General features: G+C 39.8%; 2 protein-coding genes across 4 annotated transcripts in view; both read left to right on the top strand.

Annotated features, from left to right (window-relative positions):
* The window catches only part of Phka1 (phosphorylase kinase regulatory subunit alpha 1), a 123,176-nt gene extending 115,226 nt beyond the window's left edge, over nucleotides 1-7,950 (top strand). For 2 of the 3 annotated variants that reach the window (XM_070040344.1, XM_070040343.1), the window contains 2 exons: nucleotides 1,464-1,664; nucleotides 4,660-7,950. In XM_070040344.1, the coding sequence (XP_069896445.1) occupies nucleotides 1,464-1,664; nucleotides 4,660-4,833 (375 nt within the window). In that variant the 3' untranslated portion in view covers nucleotides 4,834-7,950. The remainder of the gene's footprint in view (nucleotides 1-1,463; nucleotides 1,665-4,659) is intronic. The other variant, XM_070040345.1, reaches the window with a different exon arrangement.
* A 4,743-nt stretch (nucleotides 7,951-12,693) lies between these two features.
* LOC138840292 (histone deacetylase 8-like) lies at nucleotides 12,694-22,842 on the top strand. The gene is made up of 4 exons (XM_070040342.1): nucleotides 12,694-13,208; nucleotides 13,732-13,784; nucleotides 20,376-20,506; nucleotides 22,135-22,842. Exons 1-4 carry the CDS (start codon nucleotides 12,984-12,986, stop codon nucleotides 22,278-22,280), a joined length of 555 nt encoding a protein of 184 aa, XP_069896443.1. The 5' UTR covers nucleotides 12,694-12,983; the 3' UTR covers nucleotides 22,281-22,842.
* Nucleotides 22,843-27,163: the final 4,321 nt, after the last annotated feature.

The following is a 27,163-nucleotide window of genomic DNA, read 5'->3' as shown; positions in this document are numbered from 1 at the left end:
ATGATTTATATTCCCCATCATTTTCATTCCCACCTTTGTCTAGCAGGATCTTGTAGACTTGTAGTGATCCTATGTTCTAATTAAAGCTCAGAGTTACTTAGACTCCGCAACATGGCCTAATAGAATCATCAGAGAGGGAGCCTGAGAATGGGTGTTTTTAAATGTTATTTAATGATGCTAATACATATCCATAGTTAGAAAGTACCACAATCCACAGATAAGATTGAGTGGTAGAAAATTCTCAGAACCCCTGGGATTGTTACAGATAGCAGTTGGGGTGCCTTAGCATAAGCTTATAATGCTTAGGGCCTATATGTTGCCTACAGGCCTTTTTCTGTAATATCTCTTTTCTGTGCATTTAAGCAGCCTACTTCTCACTAAAATAACCTTCTGCCTTTTTATTTATTCATTATTTATTATTAATTTTTAGTATTTATTTGAGTCTGAAATTGGAATCCAGGATCTCACACATGCTAGGCAAGTACTTTACCACTGAGTTACAGATCCAGCCCAACATCACACTTTTATGATACTGGAAATGGAGCTCACGATTTTACTCTTCATTTCTGCTCATTATTGATGCTTTACCACTTGAACCATACCTCCAGCCTTGATTTTTGCTGATTATCTTAGAGATGGGAGAGTCATTATGAACTTTTCTGCCCAGACTGACTTTGAATCTTGATCCTCTTGATTTCAACTTCTTGAGTAGCTAGGGTTATAAGTACATGAGCCACCCTCAGCAACTTTATACTTATTTTTTTGTTGTTGTTGGTTGTGAGGCTTGAACTCTGGGCTTGGGTGCTGTCCTTGCGCTCTTCAGATCAAGGCGGGTGCTCTACCACTTGAGCCATAGAGCCACTTCCAACTTTATACGTTTTTAAAAAAAAATTTATTGTAAAGGTGATAACTTTATACTTTTTAATGCCCATTTTATTCTAGTGGCACATAAGTGTTTATGTAATTATATATGTTAATTGTATATTACAGATAATGGATATTGCATGGATATATATATACAGATGTATATATACAATCTTAAGATCAACTTAAATTTTTCTATTATCCACAGTCATCAGATTTATTCTTTCAACTAACTATACAAATTATGAAGTTCCTCTGCCATGATAGGCCATTATGCATCCATTTCCACATTTGGATTCCTTTGAGTTTTCCACTTGTGACTAATACAGGTATAAACACTCTTGCACATAGGACTTTATTTTTGTTTGAATTATTTTCTTAGGATATACTCCTAGCAATAGGATTATAGATTAGAGGGCATTGACACTTTTGTGACTGACTCCGGATTGCCTTTCACAAAGACTGAATCAATTCACTCATTACATTAAAGGGGGTAAATCTGTACTCACAGCTACAGAGTTTTAATTGCCTTTCAGACCAGGGATTGATGCTTCTGGCAGTGGGCTCCTAGGACATGATTTTCTTTTACTCTATAATAGATGACTCCAGGGGAGATTAAATTCTCTGTCCATGTGGAGTCTGTCCTGAATCGTGTACCTCAGCCAGAATACCGTCAGCTTCTGGTTGAAGCCATCCTTGTTCTTACCATGCTGGCAGACATTGAGATTCATAGCATTGGAAGCATCATTGCTGTGGAAAAAATAGTGCATATTGCCAATGACTTGTTTCTTCAAGAACAGGTAGGTAAATGTGTGATTTTTCTCAAATAAAAATATATAAAGCTAAGCTGACTGCATTCCAAGCTCCTCACTAAAAGCCTAAGTCTCTTTCTTATGCTTTTTTATCCATAGCTCTTTGCTGGGCTTTCTTTACAGTGGCTCTAACCTCTGCAAAGGAAGTGCACTGCAGGATGACATCTGTCTTTTGTTGTATTTGTCTTAAAACCTATTATATGTAAGCTAGTATAGCAATATGTGCCTATATTCTCAGCACTCAGAAGGTAGAAACAGGAGGATTGTAAATTCCAGACCAGCAAACAAACAAGCAAAAAACATTTCTTAAAAATTGTAAAACACGCAGTCTGGGAATGTGCCTTAGTGGTAGAGTGCTTGCCTAGTATGCATGAAGCCCTGGGTTCTATTCCTCAGCACCACATAAACAGAAAAAGCTGGAAGTGGCACTGTGATTCAAGTGGTTGAGTACTAGCCTTGAGCAAAAAGATGCCCAGGAACAGTGCTTAGGCCCCGAGTTCAAGCCCTGGGACTGGCAAAAAATAAAAAATAAAATTTAAAATAATCATAAAACATTTATGTATATGTTCGTTTAATACTGCTTGGACCAAGTCCAAGGCCTTGTGCACATTAGCTCAGTGTTCTACCACTGATCTCATTTTATTTTTTATTAACATGTTAAGTGTATTAATGGAGTGCCATGTGATATTCCACACAGGCATACAGCTTGCACGGATAGAATTTAAACTCCCTTTATCAGCCTTCCTCACCCCATGTATTTTATTATTTGTATTAAATGGTGAAGTTGCCTGGAACTCAAGAAGTGTTATGCTTTCCTCTGAAAAGCCCTTGAAGCATGGCATTAGCATCGTATTTCCAATTACTGATCATACTGCTTTTGTAGATTTAAGGGCTGAAAACACATCCTTTCTGGTCTATTAGAAAAAAAGCACATTTAGATTTAGTTTTGCTTGGCTTTTACTGCTTACTTATAGGAAAATATTAAAGTGAAACTTTTATTTCTACATTTTATTATTTTCTTGAAAATCTTCCAGAATATTTTAATACTTTTTATAGTAAAAATAGTGCAGAGGGGTTACAGTTACATGATTCAGGTAATGAGTACATTTCCTGTTGAGTATTGTTACCTCCTCCTTTGTTTTTCCCCTACCATCCCTTCCCTCCTTACCTCCCCAACTCCTCCCTCCCTCCCCCTACAAGTTGTAAAGTTGTTTCCACCAGTGTCTTATGTATCTCATTGTTACGGTGGGTCAACCTGTATCCCTATTTAAGCATTTTGTTTTTTCCCTTCCCCTCCCCAAATTAGGAAATTGTATATACAAGATGCAGGGCAAAGGAATCAAATACAGTGAAAACAGGGATTATACTATGGGGGAAGAACATAAAAAAAAAAAAAAACTCACGTAATACATTAAAAACCATAGCAAGAAAGAAAAAAGCCACTTGTGTCCCTGTCTTAGGGTTCATCTCACTTAACATTATCTTATATGGTCATATGTACATAGCTTTTGACCTTTTCTGCTTGTCCTAGACATACACTAGTTATTGCAAATAAGGGAAACCTAACCATATTAAAAAATACTAACTTCTCATTGGGCACTGATTATAGTCTCAGGACTGTAATCCTAACGACTCAGTAAGCTGAGATCTGAGGATCACAATTTGAAACCAGATGGGAGGAAAAGTTTATGAGACTGTTATCTCCAATTAACCAACAAAATACTGGAAGTGGATCTGTGGCTGAAGTGTTAAGATGCTAGCCTTCAGGGAAATAGTAAAGGAGAGTGCCCAGAAGCTGAGATCAAGCCCCAGTACTGGGATCTAAATAAATAAATAAACAATAAATAATAAATAAATAGCTTTCTTGGACATGTTCCAAATATTGTCTAATAGCAGGAACATGAAAGGAAATAGTGTGTGTGTGTTATTCACAGGAAAATCCCAAAAATATGTAACAGGTATTTCTTTTTCAGCCACTGTAAGAGGATACAGAAGAAAAGTATCCAGGATTTTCTAGGACTGTTCTAATTTTCAATATTCTGGATTTCTGTCAGTCTATATTTCTGAAAATGTGACCACTTTTAGACATAGATTAGATTTAGAAAACTTATGATTTTTTTGAATTAAGTTGGCTTATAAAGATAAAAGAAGTGAAGCTGAAATAATACTAGAAAGTTTCAGACCAAAGTCCCACTAAGGCAATCTGTAAGTATTAACATTTGTCTGTTATTAACAGATGTGTCACATTTAATTAACTATCACTTCATATTTATCTTATAATAATTTTAAAATAACCAGTCACCAGTGGCTTAAACCTGTAATCCTTGCTACTCAGGAGGCTGAGATCTGAGGATCACAGTTCGAAGCCAGCAGGGACAGAAAAGTCTTAGCTCCAATAACCAGAAGCCAAGCTGTGGCTCAAAGTGGTAGAGCACTAGCCTTGATCAAAAGATCTCAGGGACAGCGCCCAGGACCTGAGTTCAAGCCACACAACTTACAAAAAAAATAAAGAAAATTTAAAATAATTTTTAAATTTTGGGGGTTAGTACAAAGACATGTTTAGAAAGTCATGTTCATTACCCATCACCTGTAACTCATGCCTGTAATCCTAGCTGCTGCTCAGGAGTCTGAAATCTGCAGATCAAAGTTTGAAGCTAGCTGAGTTAGAAAAGTCTGTGAGACTCTTTTTTCCAATTATCCACCAAAAAGTGGAATTAGATTTATGGTTCAAATGGTAGAGTATCAGCCTAGAGTGTAAAAGTCAAGGGAAGTGAGATGCCCTGAATTCAAGCCTCAGTACCAGCACAAATCATATTTGTCATTTTGGACATAACCCTCACCCATTCCTGGCTAAGTAGCTTAGTAGCCAACTAACTGGTAATGGAAAAAATGGCTATGAATTATACTAACCAGGATTTTACTTGGTAGGATTAGTAATTTTTTTCCTTTCCCATGTGTTTTTTCACCCTTAAAAAACAAACAGAAAACCCTCGGCGCAGATGATACCATGTTGGCAAAGGATCCCACATCTGGCATCTGTACTCTTCTATATGACAGTGCTCCCAGTGGCAGGTTTGGCACCATGACCTACCTCTCCAAGGCAGCTGCCACCTACGTGCAGGAGTTTCTACCCCACAGCATCTGTGCCATGCAGTGAAAGTTTTGAGCCTTCTTGGTTGATTGTGCATGGAACTGAAATTTTAGCACCTGATCACTCTCCTGTGCCCATTCTAGCCCCATTCCTTCCAATAAGAAAAAAACTCTTCTTGTAAACTAACTGCTTTAGAAGAAGAGAACCTTACTTGGAGATTTACCTGCAGTGTGCATAAGCTCATCCAGGCCTTCAAATACTGTTTCTAATTTGCAGTTAAAAAAATTGCATGTGTTTTTATTCTGCAGAGAATGTAACCAGCTTATTTTCATAACTCCCATTTGGGGAACAGGTATTAATATTTATTCTTCAGATTTGACGGTTATTATATGTGGTTTTATTGTTGTCTATATGAGCAGTGGGTGCTTTGGGACATTACTTCTAGTAAGTGGACTTTTAAGTTGTTGAATTTTACACTGCTGTAAATTAGAAATATCTATTAAGTGCCTTTTCCTAGGAAAAGAAATACCAGATCATAATCTCCTTCTTCACTTACAGGTTGCCTTATTCTGAGTGATAAAATAGGTTCTCTGTAGAATTGCCTATTGTTGTCCTCTCTGTCTCTGTCCACAATGCCTACCCCCTCTTTTTGATGGTCAATGCAAGCTGAGCCAGGAAATGTGCTGACACTTTAAATCACCTTTTATGAAGATTGATGCTACTCAGAGCAGAACATGTGCAATAACCTAGAGCAAGAGATTCAGGAGCCCATTTCCAGACAGGAAGGGAAAGATGAGAAGATATGTGGGCAGTGTTACACACATAGGGCCATAGGTACCCACCATGGACTGCTTCTTGCAGATAGACTTGCTTCAAATCCTTGCCTCTGAATCCCACATAGCACAGAGAATGGAAGCGTCCATCTTCAACAAAGAAAATCCTAACAGTCCAGTCTGTAACTGCTCTACTGATCACTTTTCTTGTACTTTTTGTCTCTGTCTCACTTACCTACTCACTTTCTACAGCCAACCAACTAGCCCCTCTCAACTCCCTCCAAAAACTATTCTTAAACTCTTCCACTTATATATTCACTTTTAGAGTTCATGTCTCTGGATCTCATGGTATTTATGTGTGTGTGTGTGTGTGTGTGTGTGTGTGTGTGTGTGTGTGTGTGTGTATGTGTAAGTGTGTGTGTGTGTGCGCGTGCACACATGTGCAATAGTTAAGTCGAATGTAAGTAGTTGTGACAAAACCATGTGTCTGTGAGTACATTTGTTAGACTAAATAAGCATGTGAGTATGAGTGTGGCAAGTGAACTGAGTGGGGCAGAACTCTGGCTTACACGCACAGGCAGTGGACAGGTGCTTCAATCGTCTTTTCTGGTCTCATGTATAGAAGACTTGTTTGGCACATTTCCCCTACTTTTCTTTCTAATTTGTTGGTAATGATAGCTAATTTCCCTGTTTGCACTCAGATAATTTCCTACTTGAATCCCTTAATTTCCCTTGGATTTGTAAGGGTTTTCTCCAAAAACAGGAATGGGAATAGATGGGCAGAAGATTCTATAAACACTTCCTCCAAAACTAGTGGCAATCCTCTGAATGTATGGAACATAGTAGGGTGATAGATAGAAAATAGTTGGTGCCTCTCTCCAAGCACATGGAAATACATTCATATTTTTTCTGGTCACTTTTGACGAGATCAATCAAGTCTAAAGTAGTTTATCTTTTCATTAGCTGTAAGTGTACTCCAGTCACAGGAGGTACGTCTGGAGTACCACAAGTGAAGCCACCACTCCTTCCTGCACTCATTTGTCTGGATTGACACTGATAGCTACACCTCTCTAGGTTTATTATACAACTGTCTCTGTGACCCCATGCCATGCTACTTAACTTTTCATAAAACTCCACTGGTATTTTGTTCCCTTTAAGTTTATAACACTTAAAAAACATGTTCAAATCTTTAAGGCATTCACATTTTGAAAATAGAATAAAGATTTAGAATTTGCAATTAAATCAGGCTTGGTGTCAGTGTACAAAACTATGTATTTTTATGATTAAAGCTTATTTTGTGGATTTATTTTACATTAATTATTCAATTGAGGCAAAGCCTCAACAAATTTGAATAATTTTAATATGTATTATAAATTATACATAGATGCTATATGTAAAAAACAATTTTGCTTAGATACATACTCATACTAGGCTCATAAATTTAAACAGGCTTATTGATGTCTTTAGGGAAAATGTTATGATAATGAGATAAAGTGGATTTTTACTCAGAATTTCAGTTGGGCTCAAATTGTGCTTCTAAGCTACTGGAGGGTACTTAAAATAGTTTATTTTTCTAAATATTATAAATATTTCTATACTCTTATGTATAACATTCACTGGTCATTCTGTAATAAGAATGGGTTAGCTAATTCAGTTTTACTACATTCTGGAGATTTAATACAATTGGAGGGGCAAGAATTGTCATTCTTTTTTTTTTGCTGGGCCTGAGGCTTGAAATTAAAGCCTAGGCACTGCCCCTGAGCTTTTTTGCTCAAGGCTCGTACTCTCCCACTTGAGCCACAGCTCCACTTTCAACTTTTCAGTGGTTAATTGGAGCTAAGAGTCTCACAGACATTTCTGCCAGGTTGGCTTCAAACCAGTCCTCAGATCTCAGCTCCTGAACAGCTAGGATTACAGCTACCAGTGCCTGGATAAATCTGATTTAAAAGTTTGCCTCAAAACAATCAGGTCAGATGCCAGTGGCTAACACATGCAATCCTTACTATTCAGGAGACTGAGATCTGAGGATCACAGTTCAAAGACAGCCCAGGCAGGAAGGTCTATGAGACTTTTATCTCCAATAAACTACTCAGAAAAAAAAGCTGGAAGTCGTGCTGTGGCTCACGTGATACAGAGCTAGCCTTGATCACAAAGAGGCTCTGGGATGGTGCCCAGGCTCTGAGTTTAAGCCCTGGAACAGGAAACAACAAACAAGAAATGTGTTCAAACCTTTCAATAGTAGTATGTGGGTAAGGAGAATGATGGAGAGTTTCTAAAATATTAAGGAATATTTGGAATATTAAGACTACCAATATTTGAGTACTTATCAAATGATCGACATTATTACATAGGCATGTGCAATAAACAATGTCCTCTCACCCTCACAGTCATCATGTGATACTGTTGGCACCCCCATTTTATAGCCAAGGGCATGAAGGTATTGACAGTTAAAGCATATTTTCCAACGTGAATCAGCTCATAAGGGTTGGAGCTGGGATTTTAACCCATGCAGTCTGGCTTAAGAGTTCACATTTGTAGCAACTACAATCTTTGGTAAAAAGTCATTAGGGGGTGGTGTGAAAACAAGATTAGCTGTTAAAGCATTGGTGGACAGATTATAAAATGAGCAAAGAAATTGGCTAAAATGGTAGTGACTTTTTGGCCTAGGAAGTTTCACTCTACCATTTGAGCCATGTCACCTGTCCTTTGTTTTAGTTTTTTTTTCCAATAGGATCTCACAGTAACTTTTCCCAGGCCAGCTTTGGATTATAATCTTTTTATCTCTGCTTCTGGAGTAACAGGGAAAACAGGCTTATGCCACTACACCAGGGTAGTTGGGGTTGTTAATTTTGTTTGTCTGTTTGTTTTTAAAAACTCATGGGGCTTGAACTCTGGGTCTGGGTGCTTTTCCTGAGCTTTTCAGCTCAAAATGAGCACTCTGCCACTTGAGCCACAGCACTACATCCAGTTTTTTGGTAGTTGATTGGAGATAAGAGTCTCATGGACTTTCCTGCCTGGGCTGGTTTTGAACCATGATCCTCAGATCTTAGACTCCTGAGTATCTAGGATTACAGGCATACATCATGGGTGCCCAGCTTTTTTTTGCCAGTCTTGGGGCTTGAACCCCTGGGCTCTGTGCCTGAGGTTCTTTTGCAGAAGGTTAGTATTCTACCACTTGAGACACAGCACCCCTTCTGGCTTTTTCTGCTTATGTGGTACTGAGGAATCAAACCCAGGGCTCCATGCATGCTAGGCAAGCACTCTATCACTAAGCCAGGCTAGTTTTTGAGATAAGGTTTCACTAACTTTTTCCCGTGCTGGCCTCAAACTTTCATCAACTTGTCTCTACCTATTAGCTGGAAACATGTGCCTGTGCCCCATACCTAACCAGGTAGTGACAATTATTTATTTGGTTTGTGGTACCAAGGAATCGAACCCAGGACCTCATGCATGCTAGGCAAGCACTCTACCACTAAGCACATTCCCAGCCCTGGTAGTGCTCCTTTAATGTGTTAACTTTTCCTTTCACCTGCTTCTGCCAGCAAGTGAAAGCAGGGGAGAAGATTAAAAATAAGTGGTCCAGAGCTGGGAAGATGGTTCAGTGGTGGAGTGCTTGCCTTGTTTGCATGAGGCCCTGGGTTAGAGTCCTCAGCACCACATTAGCAGAAAAAAAATGCAAGTGGTGCTGTGGCTCAAGCACTGGCCTTGAACTGAAGAGCTGAGAGAGCGCCCAGGCCCAGAATTCAGGGCCCACGACCAACCGAAAAAAAACGTCCAATGCAACCTACCTGGCTTTGCAGGTTCCAGCATTACCTTTAGCAACAGTGGTTGAAGAAAGCAAGATCATCAGCTTGGTAAGCCATGATTCAGCTGGCTTCCTCTGAAGACTTGAGAAGGAATTTCTTCATAGTTTCAGGACTACATAGGTATTAAGCATGTAGAAAATTGCGATTGGAGACTTACAGCATGATCTTTACTGTCTTCATCATGAGCAAGGCTCCAGATTCTCGATAAGATTTGCTGAAGAATGAGGTGCCAATTCCAGAGCATTGTGCATCAATTCACCTTTTGTAAGATTAAATTATCTTGCTACATTTTGTGCTGTTCTGAGATACTGGTTCCAGTTGAGAAGTAATACTCCTTCACTGAAAGGTTCAGTTGTGTCTCTAGATGTTAAAGAACACACACACACACACACACACACACACACACACACACACACACACACACACACACACACACATTTCCAAATTATCTGATTACCATGCAGAATTTAGTGTTAATTGGTCTTCTTCCTCCTCCTCCCCCCCCTCCTCCTCCTCCTCCTCCTCCTCCTCTTTCTCCTCCTCCTTCTTCTTGTTGGTCATGGGCCTTGAACTCTGGCCTGGGTGCTGTCCTTCAGCTCTTCAACTCAAGGCGAGCGCTGTACTGCTTGAGCCACAGCACCACTTCCGGTTTTCTAGTGGTTCATTGGAGATAAGAATGTCACGGGCTTTCCTTGCCCAGGCTGGCTTTGAACCATGATCCTCAGATCTCAGCCTCCTGAGTAGCTAGGATTACAGGCGTGAGCCACTGGGGCCCGGCTAATTGGTCTTCTTTATCCTGCCCAGTTTGTTCCACACTGCCTATCCCAGAAGGCCCAGAACAAGTCTCATTACCTACTTACACTGATAATATGTCATCATTTCACATTTCAGTCAATTCCTATAGCCCCATAGGCACTTTTCCCCCATCTATGAGTGTGTGAAGTCCTTTTCTGTCCTAAAAAGCAAAGCTGGGCTCTGATAATCCCTCAGACTACTTCCTTTCACAATTACATTCCTTCAATAAGGAAGCTACATACAAGGCTTCATTACTTAACCCCTTGCATTCTGGCTTCCTCTCCTACCTCTGGTTCCACCTACCCCATAGAGCATCAGTGAACATTTTTTTGTTAGCTCTTCCTCCTTGAAATGCCTCCCCTGATTCCTGGGAAATCTTGGTACAATTATTTTGATTCAACTGTTTCCTTTTTGTCTCCTTTCTTTTGTCTTTTTCCTATTACAAATATCCAAAACGAGGAATATTCAACACTTACTGCTTTGTAGGTAGAAGATTCTATGGTGCAGAGCAAGTTTAAATGATGTGATCCAATTCACTTTTTGTTTTTAGAAGTTCACTCTGGAGCTGCAAAGAGAATGGTTTGTACAGGCAGCCAGAGTAGAACCAGAGACCATGTGGATATTGAAGAAAGTCCAGGCCAAAAATAATAGTGCTCAGACTAGGGTAGTTACTCTACTGAGGAGGAGAAATAAATGTATGTAAAACAAATCCTAGAGATATAAATAATGGAAACTGATGGGTTGGATTTTCAGGTGGGACAAAAGAAGGGTAAACAAATGACACCCAGATTTCTGGCCCACACAACTGGATAGACATTGGTATCTTTATTGAGCTGTGAAAGATAGGAAAAGGATGGAAGGTACTTGGCTACGGGAATCATGAGTTTGGTTTTGAAATGTTTGTAATACATGACTATTACACAGTGCAGGAGAGAAAGCCATGTACTGTTGGCTCTCTCAGACACTCTTATGATTTCATTTTTATGTGGACAATATTTATTTCTCATGCAACTTCTTAACACAATGATTTATGAAACTGTTTCCATTGCCATCACCCAAGTTTAAATTATCACTTCTTACCTGGGAAATTATGGGACTCCCAGCCTCTAGTCTTTCAATGACTATTTTTTCCTACACACTATTACTGTACAATTTTTTCACAAATACTTCTAAGGGACAGAATGTGGTTCACTTGGTGGTACACTTGCCTGCCATGCATAATATACTGGGCTTGATCTCCAGGACCACACAGCAAAATCTGTCTAAATGAGCTGGGCACTGGTGGCTTACACTTGTATTCCCAGCTACTCAGGGGGGCTGAAATATGAAAATTGAGGTTCAAAGCCAGCTCAGGCAGAAAAGTCCACAAAACCCCATTTCCATTTAACCAGCAAAAAGCTGGAACTAGATGTGTGGTGCAAGTGGTAGAGTGCCAGCTATCAAAAGGCCAAGCAAGAACTTGAGTTCAAGCCCCAAAACCAGCACACAGAAAACATATCTCTCTAAATGTTTCCCCATTTCCACAGAATTAAGTCTGTTTTCTTTATTACTCTGTTCTAAAGCTCTTTAAATTTTTGTTCCTTCAGCTAAAGTAGATGAGAAATTTTCTACAGTTTTTGCTTATGTGCTCATTCTAGTTAGCATGCTCTCCTCTGGCTTCCATATTCACAGAGAAAAATCCTGTTCATCCTCTTAAGACTACTATATGCTTTTTCCCTTAAGTGTGTAACTTTATTCAGTCTCTCTCTCTACAATCTGCATCTGTTAAATGGGTATATTATAATCTCCTTCATAGGACTGTGGAAGGATGACATGAAAAAATACATCCACAGTGCCTATCACAATTTAAAAAAAATAAAATGTGAGCGAGACTTTAAAGAAGTCACAGATATTGCCTGTCTCTGGGGGTGCTAGTAGGTCAGTTCAGCTTGTAGCAAATCCTGTGAGCATCCAAGAACCTGGAAATGCTGATTTTAATTCTAAAACTACCTCAGGATACTCTTAACAGGACCTGCAAACCAAACTTGAAACATATCCCTAGCTTTTGTTTAGTTTTACAACAAAGGAGGGAGGGAAGAACTACAATTTCCAAACACAACTGAACACATTCTACATCCTTCCTATTATTATATCAACATTCAGGGAGTACATTTGACATCACTGCTTGATTCAAATCTACCAAGCAATTTTCACAGTATCACATAGTCTCTTGGGAATATATCAGATTTGCCTGAATAAATTCTTGTGGTTCATCACCTCTTACACAGTAAATGATAAGTGTTGAACTAAAACTGCTGCACACAATTTACTGTGCATACTTTGCAAACCATTTACATAATTCATTGATCCCCCTGCCCATCTTCAGGATAAACAATTGAAGCAGTTGGGAAGTGTGGGGGGGGCTGTAGGCAGCTACATTGAATCTGTCATTAAATACTTAAAAGTCTAATTTTTTAGAGTGAAGCAATTCATAAAGAGTCGAGGCTCGTTTTTTGTTGTTAAAAATGAAATGTATGGCTATTTTAGTGTTTAGCCGCAGCTCTTCCGCTACCCAGACGTGTTAAGAACTACATCTCCCAGCATGCTCTGAGTCTGGCCTGACTTCATCTCAAATGGCCCCGTAGGGCAACAAGGTATGATTAGTTTTGACCGTATTTATTTCTGTCATAATAAGCCGGTCCTAATTGGCAGTTATTTGGGCATTTTCCTTTATCTGCCAAGCCTTCTTTCTTTGAGGTGCTGTCACTGAGACGGGTTCTTCTGTCCTGAGAAGGCCCAGCCATCGCCACAATTGGCTGAGGAGCAGGGGCAGTGTCTCCCGCGGTCTCAAGAATAGGAGGGAATGTTGACCGGGGAGCACCGCTGCGGCCAATCTGGGGAGCAGGAACCGGAGCTCAGGCTGGGTCTGAAGGCAGTAGAATCCAGACCGTGCCTCCGAAGCTGTGGGAAGCGGAAGATGGACAAACTACAGTCCCAAGGAAAGGGTGGGAAGCCGCTGCGCCCTGTTTACATTTACAGTCCGGAGTATGTCAGCGTGTGCGACTCCCTGACCAAGGTTCCCAAGCGGGTGAGAGAGATTGGGATGAAAGACCTGGGTGGGTTTTGTGCTTGAAGGGGCGGTCTGTCGGGGTAGACGGGAGGGCTCTAGGAAGGCGGGAGACTAAAAATCCGCCACAGAAATTGGAGTCGCTGTGTCCGGAGCCTAAAGCTGATGTAAAGAGAAAGCGTTCCCGGGGGGTTCGGAGAGTGCCAGAAGCCGGTGGGGGAGAGAGGGGGAGGGAATCCGTGAAGAGAAGGGGGAATGGCAAGGCCGAGATGGAGTTTCTTTAGGTGGGGATTGCTTACGTTGTGAAAGAGAAACTGCTGAGGAGAAGTACTCCATCTCCCGTGGAAAGGCGCCGGGCAGCTACTATCTACGCGATTTTGACTCCTCATCTCTGTATCGGCTAAAGCGCATTCCATTAAGAAAGGGAGGCGAGCTAAAGTAGATAGCTCCTTCAATCTTGGTGACGTTTATTGGATTTCGTTGAATTAAACTATGAAAGAGACTGTACTCTGTCTTTCTTTTTCCTTATGCTGTATTTTTTTAGGCCAGTATGGTCCATTCTCTGATTGAAGCATATGCACTGCATAAGCACATGAGGTTAAATTGGTTATTCTGCATCTAGCTTTTCATCCCTAAAGCTAGAAGCCCAAACATAGCCTTGCAGTCCTACTTCACACTGGGGATAATTAAGGAGAGTATGTTGCCTTAAAAAAAAAAAAGCTTTTTTTTTTGTCAGAGTATTTATAGTGTTTGTAATCTTCCTGTAACTTTAGAAAAGCTCTTGAAAAATTAAGGAAACTTGAAAAAAAACAGAGTTACGATGCATTAGCTATCCGAAATTTCGGGGTGTGATAGGTATGTTGGTAGACAGTTTGAGATGAGTTATGCTGCAGGTCTTCGGTTCTTGTTTTGTACTTTGGGGTTTGTTTTTGATGGGGCCGGGATTTTTTTCCTCTAAGCCAGGTTTGAGGGTACAGGTTCAACCTAAGATTTTTAGAAATGCTTCTACCACCACCATACTTTAATGACCTAGCTTGGAGAAAAGTCAAGACCCAAGCAAACTGCTGAAGCCAGTCAGGACTCCAGACGCAATGAAGTGCTTCTTTTAAAACAATGAATCTAGGCATGGTAGCTCATAACTATCATCCCAGCTACATAGGCAGCATAAATAGGTAGGGATAAATAGAAAAGCCTGGGTATAAATGTGAGACCCTATTTGAAAAATAAGTAAACAAAAAAAGGACTGCATTGGAAATATGGCTCAAGTAGAAGAACACTTGCCTTGCAAAATAAGGCCTTCAATTCAAATTCCAAGAATAAAAATATTGCCTATTCTATATTAATGTCACTATAAATGCATCTATATGAACCTGCCACATTTGTAAGTAATACTTATGATATTTTCTGGCCAAATAGATAAGTGTCCTACACCAGCTAGTATTGTATGCTTATCTTCTGCTTTCATCTTTCATCTTTATAACTAAGCAAATGATTTCTTGTGTACCTCCTTTTTATGGACAGAGTGGGTTGAGACAGGGTCTTGCTGTGTAGCCCAGGATGGTCTAGAGCGCAACTCTGCTTTCCAGGTGTTGGAATTACAACAATGTTCTACCACTCCCCACTTGGTGTTACTTCCTTTAGGCATGTTCTTTATTTTTTTTAATTTTATTTTATTTGTGAACATACTGTACAGAGGGGTTACAATTACATGGGCAGGATAATGCATACATTTCTTACCAAGCATTGCAGCCTCCTCCTTTGTTTACCCTTCACCTCCCTTCCCAGCCTCCCCCCTCCCCCCCACCCAATCCTTCCCCCCCCCCCCACCGACATTGTAAAGCTCCTTTTTGACATGACAATTTGTACTTCTCATTGTTGCAACAGGTCCACCTGAATCCTTAAATGACTTGTTTTTCCCCATCTCCTCCACAAGTTATACTGACATCAAATATAGTGAAAGCAGGGGTTATACTGTGGGGGAGGCACATACAAAGCAACAAAGAAATAATCTTATAAATGCCTTAGAAACACATGCATGAAAGAAAAAAAACATTAAAATACATATCTAAGGGTTCATTTTCCTAACATCACATTGTTTGACCTTTTCCACTTGACTCATACATATACTAGATATTGCAAATAAGGGAAACCATGGGACCTGTGTTTCTTTGGGCCTGGCTTACTTCACTTAATATAATTTTTTCCAAGTTTTTCCATTTCCTAACAAATGGGGCAATGTCATTCTTTCTGATAGAGGCATAGAATTCCATTGTGTATATATACCACATTTTCTTGATCCATTCATCTACTGAGGGGCATCTGGGTTGGTTCCAGATCTTAGCTATGGTAAATAATGCTGCAATAAACATAGTTGTGCTGGTAGCTTTAGTGTGGTCTTGTTTGTAAACACTTGGGTAAATGCCCAAAAGTGGGATTGCTGGGTCATAGGGGAGCTCTATGTGAAGTCTTTTGAGGAACCTCCATACTGCTTTCCAAAGTGGTTGAACAAGTTTACATTCCCACCAACAATGAAGTAAGGTTCCCTTCTGTCCACATCCCCTCCAGCATCTGTTGTTGTTAGAGTTCTTGATTTTTGCCATTCTAACTGGAGTGAGGTGGTATCTCAATGTTGTTTTGATTTGCATTTCTTTTATGGCTAGGGTGTTGAGCATTTCTTCATGTGTCTATTGGCCATCATTCTTTCTTCTTCAGAGAAGTTTCTCTTTAAGTCTTTAGCCCACTTATTTATTGGGCAGTTGTTTCTTTGAGGATTTGTTATTGGGGGATTTAATTTTTTGAGTTCCAAGTATATTTTAGTTATGAGACCCTTGTCTGTTGTATGGCTAGTGAAGATCTTCTCCCAATTCGTGGGCTTTCTATTGATCTTGCTAGCTATGTCCTTTGCCATGCAGAAGCTCTGCAACTTCATGCAATCCCATTTGTCCAACCTTTCTTTGATTTGTTGTGTTTCTGGGTCTCTATTCAGAAAATTTCGGCCTGAGCCAAGGAGACCTAGGGTTTCTCCTATTCTATCCTGTAATGTTTTCAGAGTGTCTGCTTTGACTTCGATGTCTTTGATCCATTTGGAGTTGATTCTGGTGCAGAGTGATATATAAGGATCTAGTTTTAGTTTTCTACAAATAGTTAACCAATTTTGCCAGCACCATTTGCTGAAGAGGCTGTCTTTCTTCCATTCTATTATTTTAGCTCCCTTATCGAAGATTAGATGGCTATAGGTCTCTAGGTTCATTTCTGGGTTTTCAATTCTATTCCATTTGTCCTGAGGTTTGTTCTTATGCCAATACCAAGCTGTTTTGATTACTATGGCTTTATAGTAGAGTTTTAAATTTGGTATTGATATTCCTCCAGCAGTGTTCTTTCCGTTGAGGAGCGTTTTTGCTATTCGGGGTCTTTTATTGTTCCATATGAATTTTTGGATTGCCTCTTCTATTTCCTTGTAAAATGAGGTTGGAATTTTGATAGGTATCTCATTGAATTTGTAGATAGCCTTGGGAAGTATTGCCATTTTCACGATGTTAATCTTACCAATCCAGGAGCATGGGAGGTTTTGCCATTTTCTAAGTTCGGTTTTAATTTCCTTTTTCAAGATTTTAAAGTTTTCATCATAGAGGTCCTTCACTTCTTTGGTTAAGTTAATTCCTAGGTATTTTATTTTTTGTGGGGCTATTACAAATGGAGTTGCTTTCCTAATTTCAGCCACACTTTTCTCATTGTTGGCATACAGAAAAGCCATTGATTTTGGGGGGTTAATTTTATAGCCTGCTACTTTGCCATAGTTTTGAATCAGCTTGAGTAATTTGGGAGTGGAGTCTATGAGATCCTTTAAATACAAGATCATGTCGTCTGCAATATTTTTTTTTTATGCCAGTGCTAAGACTTAAACTCAGGACCAAGATTCTGTCCCTAAACTTTTTGTGCCCAAGGCTTGCACTCTTATCACTTCTTCAGCCACACCTCCACTTCCAGCTTTTTGGTGGTTAATTGGACATATGAGTTTCATAGACTTTCCTCCCTGGGCTGGCTTTGGACCATAATCTTCAGATTTCAGTCTCCTCTGAATAGCTAGGATTAAATGTATGATTCACTAGCACCCAGCTTCAGTCATCATTAAACCCTCTTGTTCAGTCAGTATAACTGTATATATATATTTTTACGTGTTTGGGCAGTTTTTGTTGTTTGTTTTGGAAGTACTGAGATTTGAATTTAGGGCCTTATACTTGCCAGCCTGATGTTTTACACTCAAGCCACACCTCCCACCCAGATTTTTGTGTGATTAATTGGAGTTGGAATCTCATGGACTTTTCTGCTAGGCTAGCCTCAAATCTTCCAGACCACAGCCTTCTGAGAGGCGAGGATCACAGGCATGAGACACTGATGCACACAATTCACTAAGTTTTTTAATCGGTTTTGGGACTTGAACTCTCGTCCCAGGCATTGTCCCTGAGCTCTTCAGCTCAAGGTGAATGCTCTACCACTTGAGCCACAGTGCCACTTCCAGTTTTCTAGCAATTTATTGGAGATAAAAGTCTCACAGACTTTCCTGCCTGGGCTGGCTTTGAATTGTGATCCTCGGATCTCAGCTTCCTGAGTAGCTAGGATTACATGTGTGAGCCATTGGTGTCCATTCTCACTAAGTTTTGTTTAATTTTTAATTATTTTTGGCAACACAAGTTTGAAAATATTTTACTGCAAACAGCAAAGAAAATCCGACTGTCTTCTCCACTATTAAATCAAATAGTTTTTAGTTGTTGTTGGTGGTGGTGGTGGTAGTGGTGTGTGTGTGTGTCTCTGTGTGTGTGTGTGTGTGTGTGTGTGTGTGTGTGTGTGTGTGTGTATGCATGCAAGTCCTGGTGCTTGAATTCAGGCCTTGGGAACTGTCCCTTATCTTTTCTGTCCAAGACTAGAGCTCTACCACTTTGTGCCACAGCTCCAATTCTGGCATTTTGGTAATTAACTGGAGGTAAGAGTCTCACAGACTTTCCTGCCTGGGCTAGCTTTGGACCACAGCCCTCAGATGTCAGCCTCCTGAGTAGCTAGGATTAGAGGTGTGAGCAACCAGGGCCCAGCTTAGTTGGTATTTTCAACCTTTAACATTTAACAAAGTACATGGGAAGGTACCATAAGAGAAAGCCAATAGGTCTGGGAAACAGTCCAAGAAATTATAAACTTTTTATTTTATGGATAGATGATACAGACAAGTTTTCTTGAAGAAGAAATAAGAATCACTGGGTCTTGACTGTAATATTTCATTTTTAAGGCTGGGCCAAAGGATTTCTCCTGAGCAGCTTAGTTTTACTAGTAGCCTTTATAGACATTTTAATTCAGTGAAAAACTTGCAGCCGTGCCCCAGTTGATCAGACATTAAGAAACCATGACTACATCTTTGCAGTCTGGATCTGCGCTGCTTCAACTTGAATTTAAGAAATATTATCTTGTAGAAATAACCTTGTTATTTTTTGTTGTTGTTTTTGCTTTTTGTAAGAGGTTTTTTTCTCCCTTGAGATTATAATGAACATGGTGACACCACAAATAGTCAGAGGTAGGAGAGAATGCACTGAAGTCTGCTTTGGTCATTTGGAACAATATGTACAAAAATATAAAATGTAAATAAAAACAATCTTATTCTGAGCATTTCATTAACTTTTTGTGTATATATACTTAGCTGTACTATAAAGTAGTTCGTTTATATAAGATAGTTAAAAAGGCTAAAGACAAAAAAGGATTCTTTTTTCCCCTTTTTTCTCTATGAAGTTGCTGAGTTTTTTTGCGGGGGGGGGGAGGGGCGGGGGAGAGCAGGAGGGGTGACCTGTTTGATGTGTATATGAAACAAAGTTGTTCAGTAAACCAGAATTTCATTTTCTTGAATTGTTCTAAAAAAATCAGCTGTTAAATACTAATTCTGATTCACTGAGTCTGCGGTAAGGCTGAAGTTCTGCATTCTTAAGAAGTTCCCAGGAAATGTTGGTGTTGCTGGTCCCTAGAAACCCCTTTCAGCTGCAAGGGCTGGAGAACATAGGTACAGTGAGGATACAAAGAAAAAGTGGGGAACAAGCAGCTAGAGATCAGAGGAATTAAGGCCTGTCGCTAGGGCAGGTCCTTTTATTCTCTTATGTGCTCCTATTTGTCACTTCCTATGAGGAGTAGCTTGAAAGGTTCTGACTAAAGCCCAGTTTCAATACCCCCCCCCCCCCCGCTTTTTCCTTTCAGAGATAGATGGGAAGGACCAAGTATAGAAACTTTTTTATCTTGAGTTTTCTAATTTGTTTCCTCAAATATCGATGATATTTAACCACAAAGAATTTGTTTGTGAGCTGGGCCCTGGTGGCAGAGGCCTGTAATCATAGCTACTCAGGAGGCTGAGATCTGAGGATTGCAGTTTGAAGCCAGCCTGGACAGAAAAGTGCGTTAATCAATAAAAAGTCAGAAGTAGGGCTATAGCTCATGTGGTAAAGTATCAACCTTGAGCAAAAAAGCTAAAGAATAGCACCCAGTCTTGAGTTCAAATCCCAGTGCTGGCACACACATTTACTCTTCACAAGTCCCATGCAGTTTCCTATTTTATTAATGAGAAAACTGTATAGATCAGTTAATGTATACACTCCAAATTCGAACCCATGATAACCTGGCTGCCTTTTAAAATAAGATATAAGAAGCCAAGATGTAGCTCAGCAGTAGAGCACATGCTTAGCATGTGCAAGGTCCTATATTCAATTTCCAGCACCAAAACCATAATAAATAAGTAAAACAAAATAAAGACTTGGGTGAAAGGGTTATATATCCCATTTGGCAATTAATTCAAGTGGAGATATCTCTGCTTACTGGCTTGTCATAAAAATTACAACTCAAAAAAATTACAACTCATAGAATATGGTTTATCTGATTCCTGACAATTGGTTTAACTTAAATATAATTACTCACTTATTTTTGCCTATTTATAACTAGGAAAAAGAAATCTGTCCTTTTGCCCATTGTTAGTGAGGTCAATACTTTATATGAAAGTAGAGTCTGTCCAGTACAGGGGAGGAACCAAATTTGTTTATTACATCAGCTCACTGGAACCAGACCTGGGAGTTGTATTTTAACCTCTCACATTACTGGCTCCTGTCTCCAGCTTTGGAATATCCTGGGTCTGACTCACTTACCTCTCTTTGTCTCTGTTATTATTAGGATAGTGAAGCCCAAAGTGGCCTCCATGGAGGAGATGGCCACCTTTCACACTGATGCCTACCTACAGCATCTCCAGAAGATCAGCCAAGAAGGGGACGAGGATCATCCCGACTCCATAGAATATGGACTAGGTAACATCTTTCCCAGGCAATGATGGGAGACTTAACAGCCCCCATCTGGATTATATTGATGCATATTTTATAACTTTTATAATGACTTTAAATGCTTAATTAAGAAATAATGTGTTAACACTCTGTGTGTGGGGTGCATGTGCATATGTGTGTTGCTGGAGATGGAGCCCAAGGTTTCAAACATATTAGGCATACACTCTACCACTGAGTTATGCTCCCAGTAGTCCATTTTAATCTCTTGATTTAGCCACACAGAACTCACTACCCAGAAAAAGCATGCAAATTAAACAAAACTGAATGATGATCCAGATGGAGAAAGAAACAGTTCAGTTGATGCAGCCCTAATGAAAGTACTCAGATCTGGTCTGGCTGAATATCTGTTGATTTAGCATCCTCTAACTTTTCTGATTCCTTATTAAAATTCATTTTTAAGCTTAGCACCAGTGACTCACACTTGCAATTCTAGCTACTCAGGATGCTGAGATCTGAAGATTGAGATTCTAAGCAAGCCTGGGCAGGAAAGTGTATGAGACTCATCTCCCGTTAACTACAAAAAAAGCCAGGTGTGGAACTATGGCTGAATTGGTAGAGTGCTAGGCTTGAGCAAAAAAGCTCAAAGACAGTGCATGCAGGCCCCGAGTTTAAGCCCCAGGACAAGCAAAAATATTTTGCTGATCCTGAGGCTTGAAATTGGGGCCTGGGCTCTGTCCCTCAGCATTTTCTGAGTAGTTTATTAGAGATGAGAATCTCACAGACTTTCCTGCCTGAGCTGGAACTGAACCATGATCCTCAGAGCCTCCTAAGTAGCAAGTGTTATAGGTGTTAGCTACCGGCAGTTGGCTTTTAAATACATTTTTAAAAACCATAAATAACCAGTGTGAAGGGGGGGATAGAGGGGGATATAGTTGTGGAGATGGGAGGGAAGGGATGGGAAGAGAAAAATAAAGGAGGCAACAATGCTTGATAAGAAATGTACTCATTACCTTGCTCATATGATTGTAAATCCTCTGTACAGTATTTTTACAATAAAAAAATTATTTAAGGGCTGGGAAGGTGGCTCAGTGGTAGAGAGCTTGCCTTGCATGCCTGAGGCCCTGGGTTTGATTCCTCAGCACCACATAAGCATAAAGAAAAAAGCCGAAAGTGGCGATGTGGCTCAAGTGGTAGAGCGCTAGCCTTGAGCTGAAGAGCTGAGGGACAGCGCCCAGACTCAGAGTTCAGGCCCCATGACCGGACCCCCCCCAAAAAAAAACAACCAAAAACTTATTTTAAAAAAAGAAGAAAAAGTAACCAGTGTGATAATTTTGAGAAACAACATGGCTTAGTAAGACACTGTATTGAGGGAGCAGGTCAAGAGATCTAGAGTCCAGACCTGGCTCTGTGCAACCACAGCAGGTTTCATCACCTCATCACCTCTCACTTTGCTTGCACTATCTCTAGGTTGTGATTTGTTTATCTTGAATGTTTATTCTTTCTAGCTCCAACATTCTTCAGCATTGAAGAGGTTTCTCTCTCAGTTGGAACTGATGTCAGTGCAGTAGCTTTTGCTAGAGAATGTTGTGGCACTTCAACCTATTCCTCCTCCTCCTCCAAGTCATCTTTAACAAGCCCTCTGTTTCTGCCTTCAGGGTACGATTGCCCAGCCACTGAAGGGATATTTGAATTTGCTGCAGCAGTAGGAGGGGCTACAATCACAGCTGCCCAGTGTCTGATTGATGGGATATGTAAAGTAGCAATTAACTGGGCCGGAGGGTGGCATCATGCAAAGAAGTAAGTAAGGAAATGCTCTTCCTGATTTCTGATGGTTTTCTTGACTCAATTACTTAGTTATACAAACTCCTCTGCTTATCATATTGACGTTTTTTGAGAGACATGTGTGTATCTAGCACTTCCTAAGGTGTTCTGAAGAGATGCATGTGAAATAGGAAGATAACCTAATGTGGTAAAAATGAAAAGCACACTATTGAGAATCAGGACACAATGACCTCTATGCCTAGTTCATTTGTTAACTTGGCTGACTTGGACAGGTTGACCCACAAGGGCCCTCAGTTTCTTCAGCAAAAGGGGTAGGGCAAAGGATGTAATTAGACAGTCTATAAATTCCTTTTCAGTTTGCTGGAAATTCCCCTGTTTTCATGGGATTTATGCCCTAGAAACATTAACAAAATTAGAATAATTAGAGAAAAGCTTGAATTATGGTACCAATGAAATAGATATATGAACTAAGCAGTTGAGAGAAATTAATTGAGGGAGTCTTAGCAGGGTTCATTTTATTTGTTTATTTTTGTGCCAGTACTGGGGCTCCAGAGCCTTGTATTCTCACTTGGCTATTTTGCTCAAGGCTAGTGCTCTACCACTTGAGCCACAGCTCCACTTCTGGCTTTTTGGTGGTTAACTGGAGATGAGAGTCTCACAGACTTTCCTACTCAGGCTGGCTTGGATCCTCGATCCTCAGATCTTAGCCTCCTGAGTAGCTAGGATTACAGGTGTGAGCCACCAGTGCCCAGCAGAGAGGTGCGTTTTATAGCTAATTCTTGCTAGAAATGGCAGACAGATTTTTCATAAAGTGGTAAATTGGAAAGAATAGATTTTGAACAAAATGTCAGAGAATCAAGAAGGAGGCTTATGCTACCATCCCCCAGGAAAGTGGCAACACCAAGTTAGATGTCTGTCTAAAGAGAAAAGGCATGTGTAACAGCTTTCTTTGGTGCTACTTGGGGTTGCAGAGAGAGTCTTTTTGGAGTTTTGTGTTCACATGTTGAATACTCTACCATGGTGAGAACTGCTGGATCTTTTTCAACAATGGCATGCCATTTAGTATGTCATATGTACCTATTGCATGTTGTGGGTAACAGATTTAAAAAACTAAAATTGTATGCTAAGTGAAAGGAAACAGCTGTGCAAATAACTGCCAGGGCATCGTTGACTGATTAATTTTCCTGTTGCCAGCTTATTCAGGTGCTCTTGAGTCCAAACAGCACTTTGTGTTTGGGGAGTTTTTTGTTTTGTTTTGTTTTTGAATAAAAAACAACAACATTTTAGCATATACTGGTTCAGATAATAGAATGTTATTATTTTTATCCACTTGGCAGATTTCTTAATCAATGAAGTACTTGAGAAACCTCACTAGGTGATAGAGAACTGATACTTTAGTAATGAGTTTTACACAGTCTTAAAAATAGCCTGCTCTTGTTATTGTTTGCTTAAATTTGTTTTTTTTGGGGGGGGGTCCGGTCATGGGGCCTGAACTCTGGGCTTGGGCACTGTCCCTCAGCTCTTCAGCTCAAGGCTATTGCTCTACCACTTGAGCCATAGCTCCTCTCCTGGCTTTTTTCTTTTTGCTTATGTGGTGCTGATAATCAAACCCAGGGCCTCAGGCATGTAAGGCAAGCGCTCTACCACTGAGCCACCTTCCCAGCCCTGTTTGCTTTATTTTAAAAAACAGAATAAGCCCTGGGAGATGAGAATGACTTTTCTCCTTAAATCTGAAGAATGAAAAGAGAATCTAAGACATATATTCTCTTAGGTTTAGCAGGTAGAGAAGAAAAAATAGCATGGCTTCATAGAAAATCTCTCCTTGTAAAGCCTAATCTAGCTTCTTATGTGTTTAAAAACACTGCAGAAAACCTACTGGGACCTATGTAAATTTCCAGTGGAGTTACACAGACACTGCCCCCTTTTTTGTGTGTGTGTCTATGTGTGTGTGTGTGTCTCTGTGTGTGTGTCTGTGTGAACATGTGCACACACGTGCCAGTGCCAGAACTGGGGCTTAAACTCACAAAAAAAACCCTGAAAGTTTCACTGTGCCTCAAAATGGTAGAATGCTACCCTTGAGCAAATAAGCTCAGAGATGGTGCCCATCAAGCACCATGACCTACAAAAAAAATGAGGGAGCGTATATATGAGTATGAAAGTTGGAATAGATGGGAAGGATCGGGAGGTATCAGTGGAAAACATTGATTCCCAGTCTTCAGGTGAGTGTTTCCAACACTCAGTGGTAGTCACTGGTAACACAAGGTGACTTAGTTAATGTCAAAATGTTTGGGAAATGGAGAATAGAGTTATTAAACTGAGATTAGTTAATTCTTCTCAGAGTAGGATCTAAATAAATATTTTTTGATGAAATCAGTAGTAATACCTTAACAGATTTGTTAGAACTAAGAATGATAGGGAGATTGCACAGAGCCGTCAGAAATGAGAGTGCTCATGAAGTTAAGTCAGGGGGTATCAAGCATTTTAGAGACTAGTCTATTATATAAGCTTTGCATTTTAACCAGGAGGCCACTAGGGGGAGTATAAGGTTAAATCAAGAATATTCTCTGCTTAATAAATTCTATTAACATCATTTACTTTTCTATTTACTGATCACCTAAAATGTTTCATCACTTCACAGTGTTCTCCTGCACTAATTTCTTTCATCATCCCAGTATATGGCTCATAATAAGTCTTTGATAAGCATTTATGATTTAAATGAAAGTTTAGAATCAACAGATTCTTGAAATCTTTTACTAATGAACTATGTTCAGTATTTCTCTTGTGATATCACCCTTCAGAATTCAAAACAAAGCTGATAAATGTAACATTCATCGTTCCTTGTGTTTAAATAATTTTTAGGCAAGAGAAGGGGGGCAGTGAGATTGGGGGTTCATTTTATTCATGTAAATGATAGTGTCAGACCACCCAGCATTGGGTACCTAAGCTAGAAGTCAACTAAATCCTAGCAGGCTCCTACATTTACCTACAAATTGAACTCAGTGTAGAGTTCTTACATACCTTGTACAGGGTGCTTATATGGGTACTCATGTGCACGTGCGTGCGCTCTCTCTCTCTCTCTCTCTCTCTCTCTCTCTCTCTCTCTCTCTCTCTCTCTCTCTCTCTCTCCTCTCTCCTCCCTCTCTCTCTCCCTCCCTCCCTCTCTCCGTCTCCCTCCCTCCCTCCTTCCCTGAGCTTCTTTTAACTAAGGCTAGCACTCTACCACTTTAGCCACAACATTCTGACTTTTTCTGTTTATGTGGTACTGAGGAATCAAACCAAGGACTTCATGCATGCTAGGAAAGCACTCTTACCACTAAGCCACATTCCCAGCCCCTAAGGCTTTCTCTGTTGTTAGCATATTACATGAGTATGATGCATTTAAGAATCAACGCTGATAAATCATTATTACTTATAGGCCATAATTTGCTGAAATTGTCTTAGTTTTTACCTAATATCTTTTTTTCTGGATAGGGATCCCATGCAGTATACCACATTACATTTTTTAAAATTATGTTTTTATTGTGTTTAACTAGTTTTATAAGGGGTTACCATTCAACATACCAGTTTATGAGTACAAGGCATCTTGATCAGTATCACCCCTTTCATCATTCTCTCACATCCCTCCTAATCCCACCCTCCCCTCAGTTTTCCTAGTTTCATGGATATGCATTGAATATTATGACTGAGTTCTTCCCCAACTCCTTGATTCATTATTCTTTCCCCCTTCCCGTTGATCTCCCACAAACACATCTCAAGTACTAGCTTCCACATTACATTTTATCATCATATCCTTTAGGCTCCCCTTGGCTGTGAGAGGTTCTCAGGCTTTCCTTATTTTGATGACCTTTACAGCTTTGAGAAGAAACAATAATATGCAGAATTGTGTATTTTTGCATCTATTTTTATGTATTTTTTAGTCTAGTAGGAGTATGACTGTGTGTGTGTGTGTGTGTGTGTGTGTGTAAGAGAGAGAGAGAGAGAGAGAGAGAGAGAGAGAGAGAGAGAGAGAGAGAGAGAGAGAGAGAGAGAGAGAGATTCTTCCTGTGTAGCCCAGACTGACTTCAAATGGTGAACATCGTTGCTTCAGGTTCTAGAATCTTAAGTATCCTAAGAAATACAACTCCTTTTTGTTGTTTTTCCCAGCATCTATTTTTTCTTTTTTTCCTGAAATCTCCAGCATCTATTTTTTTTGACTTTTTTAGTTTATATTTTTTATTGTAAAGATACTGTGCAGAGGGGTTACAGTTACATGAGTAAGGTAATGAGTACATTTCCTATTGAGCATTGTTACCTCCTCGTTTGTTTTTCCCCTACCATCCCTTCCTTCCCTACCTCCCCAACTCCTCCCCATGGTATAACCCCTGTTTTCACTGTATTATATGACTTTTTTATTTGTGAAGATACTGTACAGAGGGGTTACAGTTACATAAGTAAGGTAATGAGTACATTTCCTATCGAGCATTGCTACCTCCTCCTTTGTTTTTCCCCTACCATCCCTTCCCTTCTTACCTCCACAATTCCTACCTCCCCCCACCCCCAAGTTGTAAAGTTCATTTTCAGCATAGTGTCTTTAGGTCTCATTGTTACAATGGGTCAACCTGTATCCTTGTTTCAGCATTTTGTTATTTCCCTTTCCCTCCCCATATACATTAGAAAAATGTATACACAATGTATATACAAGATACAGGGTACCAGAATAAAATACAGTGAAAATATGGGTTATACCATGGGGGAAGAACATACCAAAGAAACAAAAAAATCACAAAACAACTGAGACAAAGAAATAAAAAACCTTTTGTGTCCCTATCTTGGGGTTCATTTCGCTTAGCATCATCTTATATGGTCATATGTACATAGAATTATATGACTTTTAAGAGAGCAACATTTTCATGAAATTTTCAT

This window comes from Dipodomys merriami, unplaced genomic scaffold (genome assembly GCF_024711535.1).
Source record: "Dipodomys merriami isolate MVZ:Mamm:240054 unplaced genomic scaffold, mDipMer1.0.p SCAF_3, whole genome shotgun sequence".
NCBI lineage: Eukaryota > Metazoa > Chordata > Mammalia > Rodentia > Heteromyidae > Dipodomys > Dipodomys merriami.
The sequence above is the reverse complement of the archived record's forward strand: the minus strand, read 5'-3'. Positions and strand labels throughout refer to the sequence as shown.

Coding starts and splice junctions, on each gene's coding strand:
- LOC138840292 (XM_070040342.1), top strand. CDS start 12,984: ATGTTGACCGGGGAGCACCGCTGCGGCCAATCTGGGGAGCAGGAACCG. Junction 13,209..13,731: donor TGACCAAGGTTCCCAAGCGG/GTGAGAGAGATT, acceptor GTATTTTTTTAG/GCCAGTATGGTCCATTCTCT. Junction 13,785..20,375: donor GCACTGCATAAGCACATGAG/GTTAAATTGGTT, acceptor TGTTATTATTAG/GATAGTGAAGCCCAAAGTGG.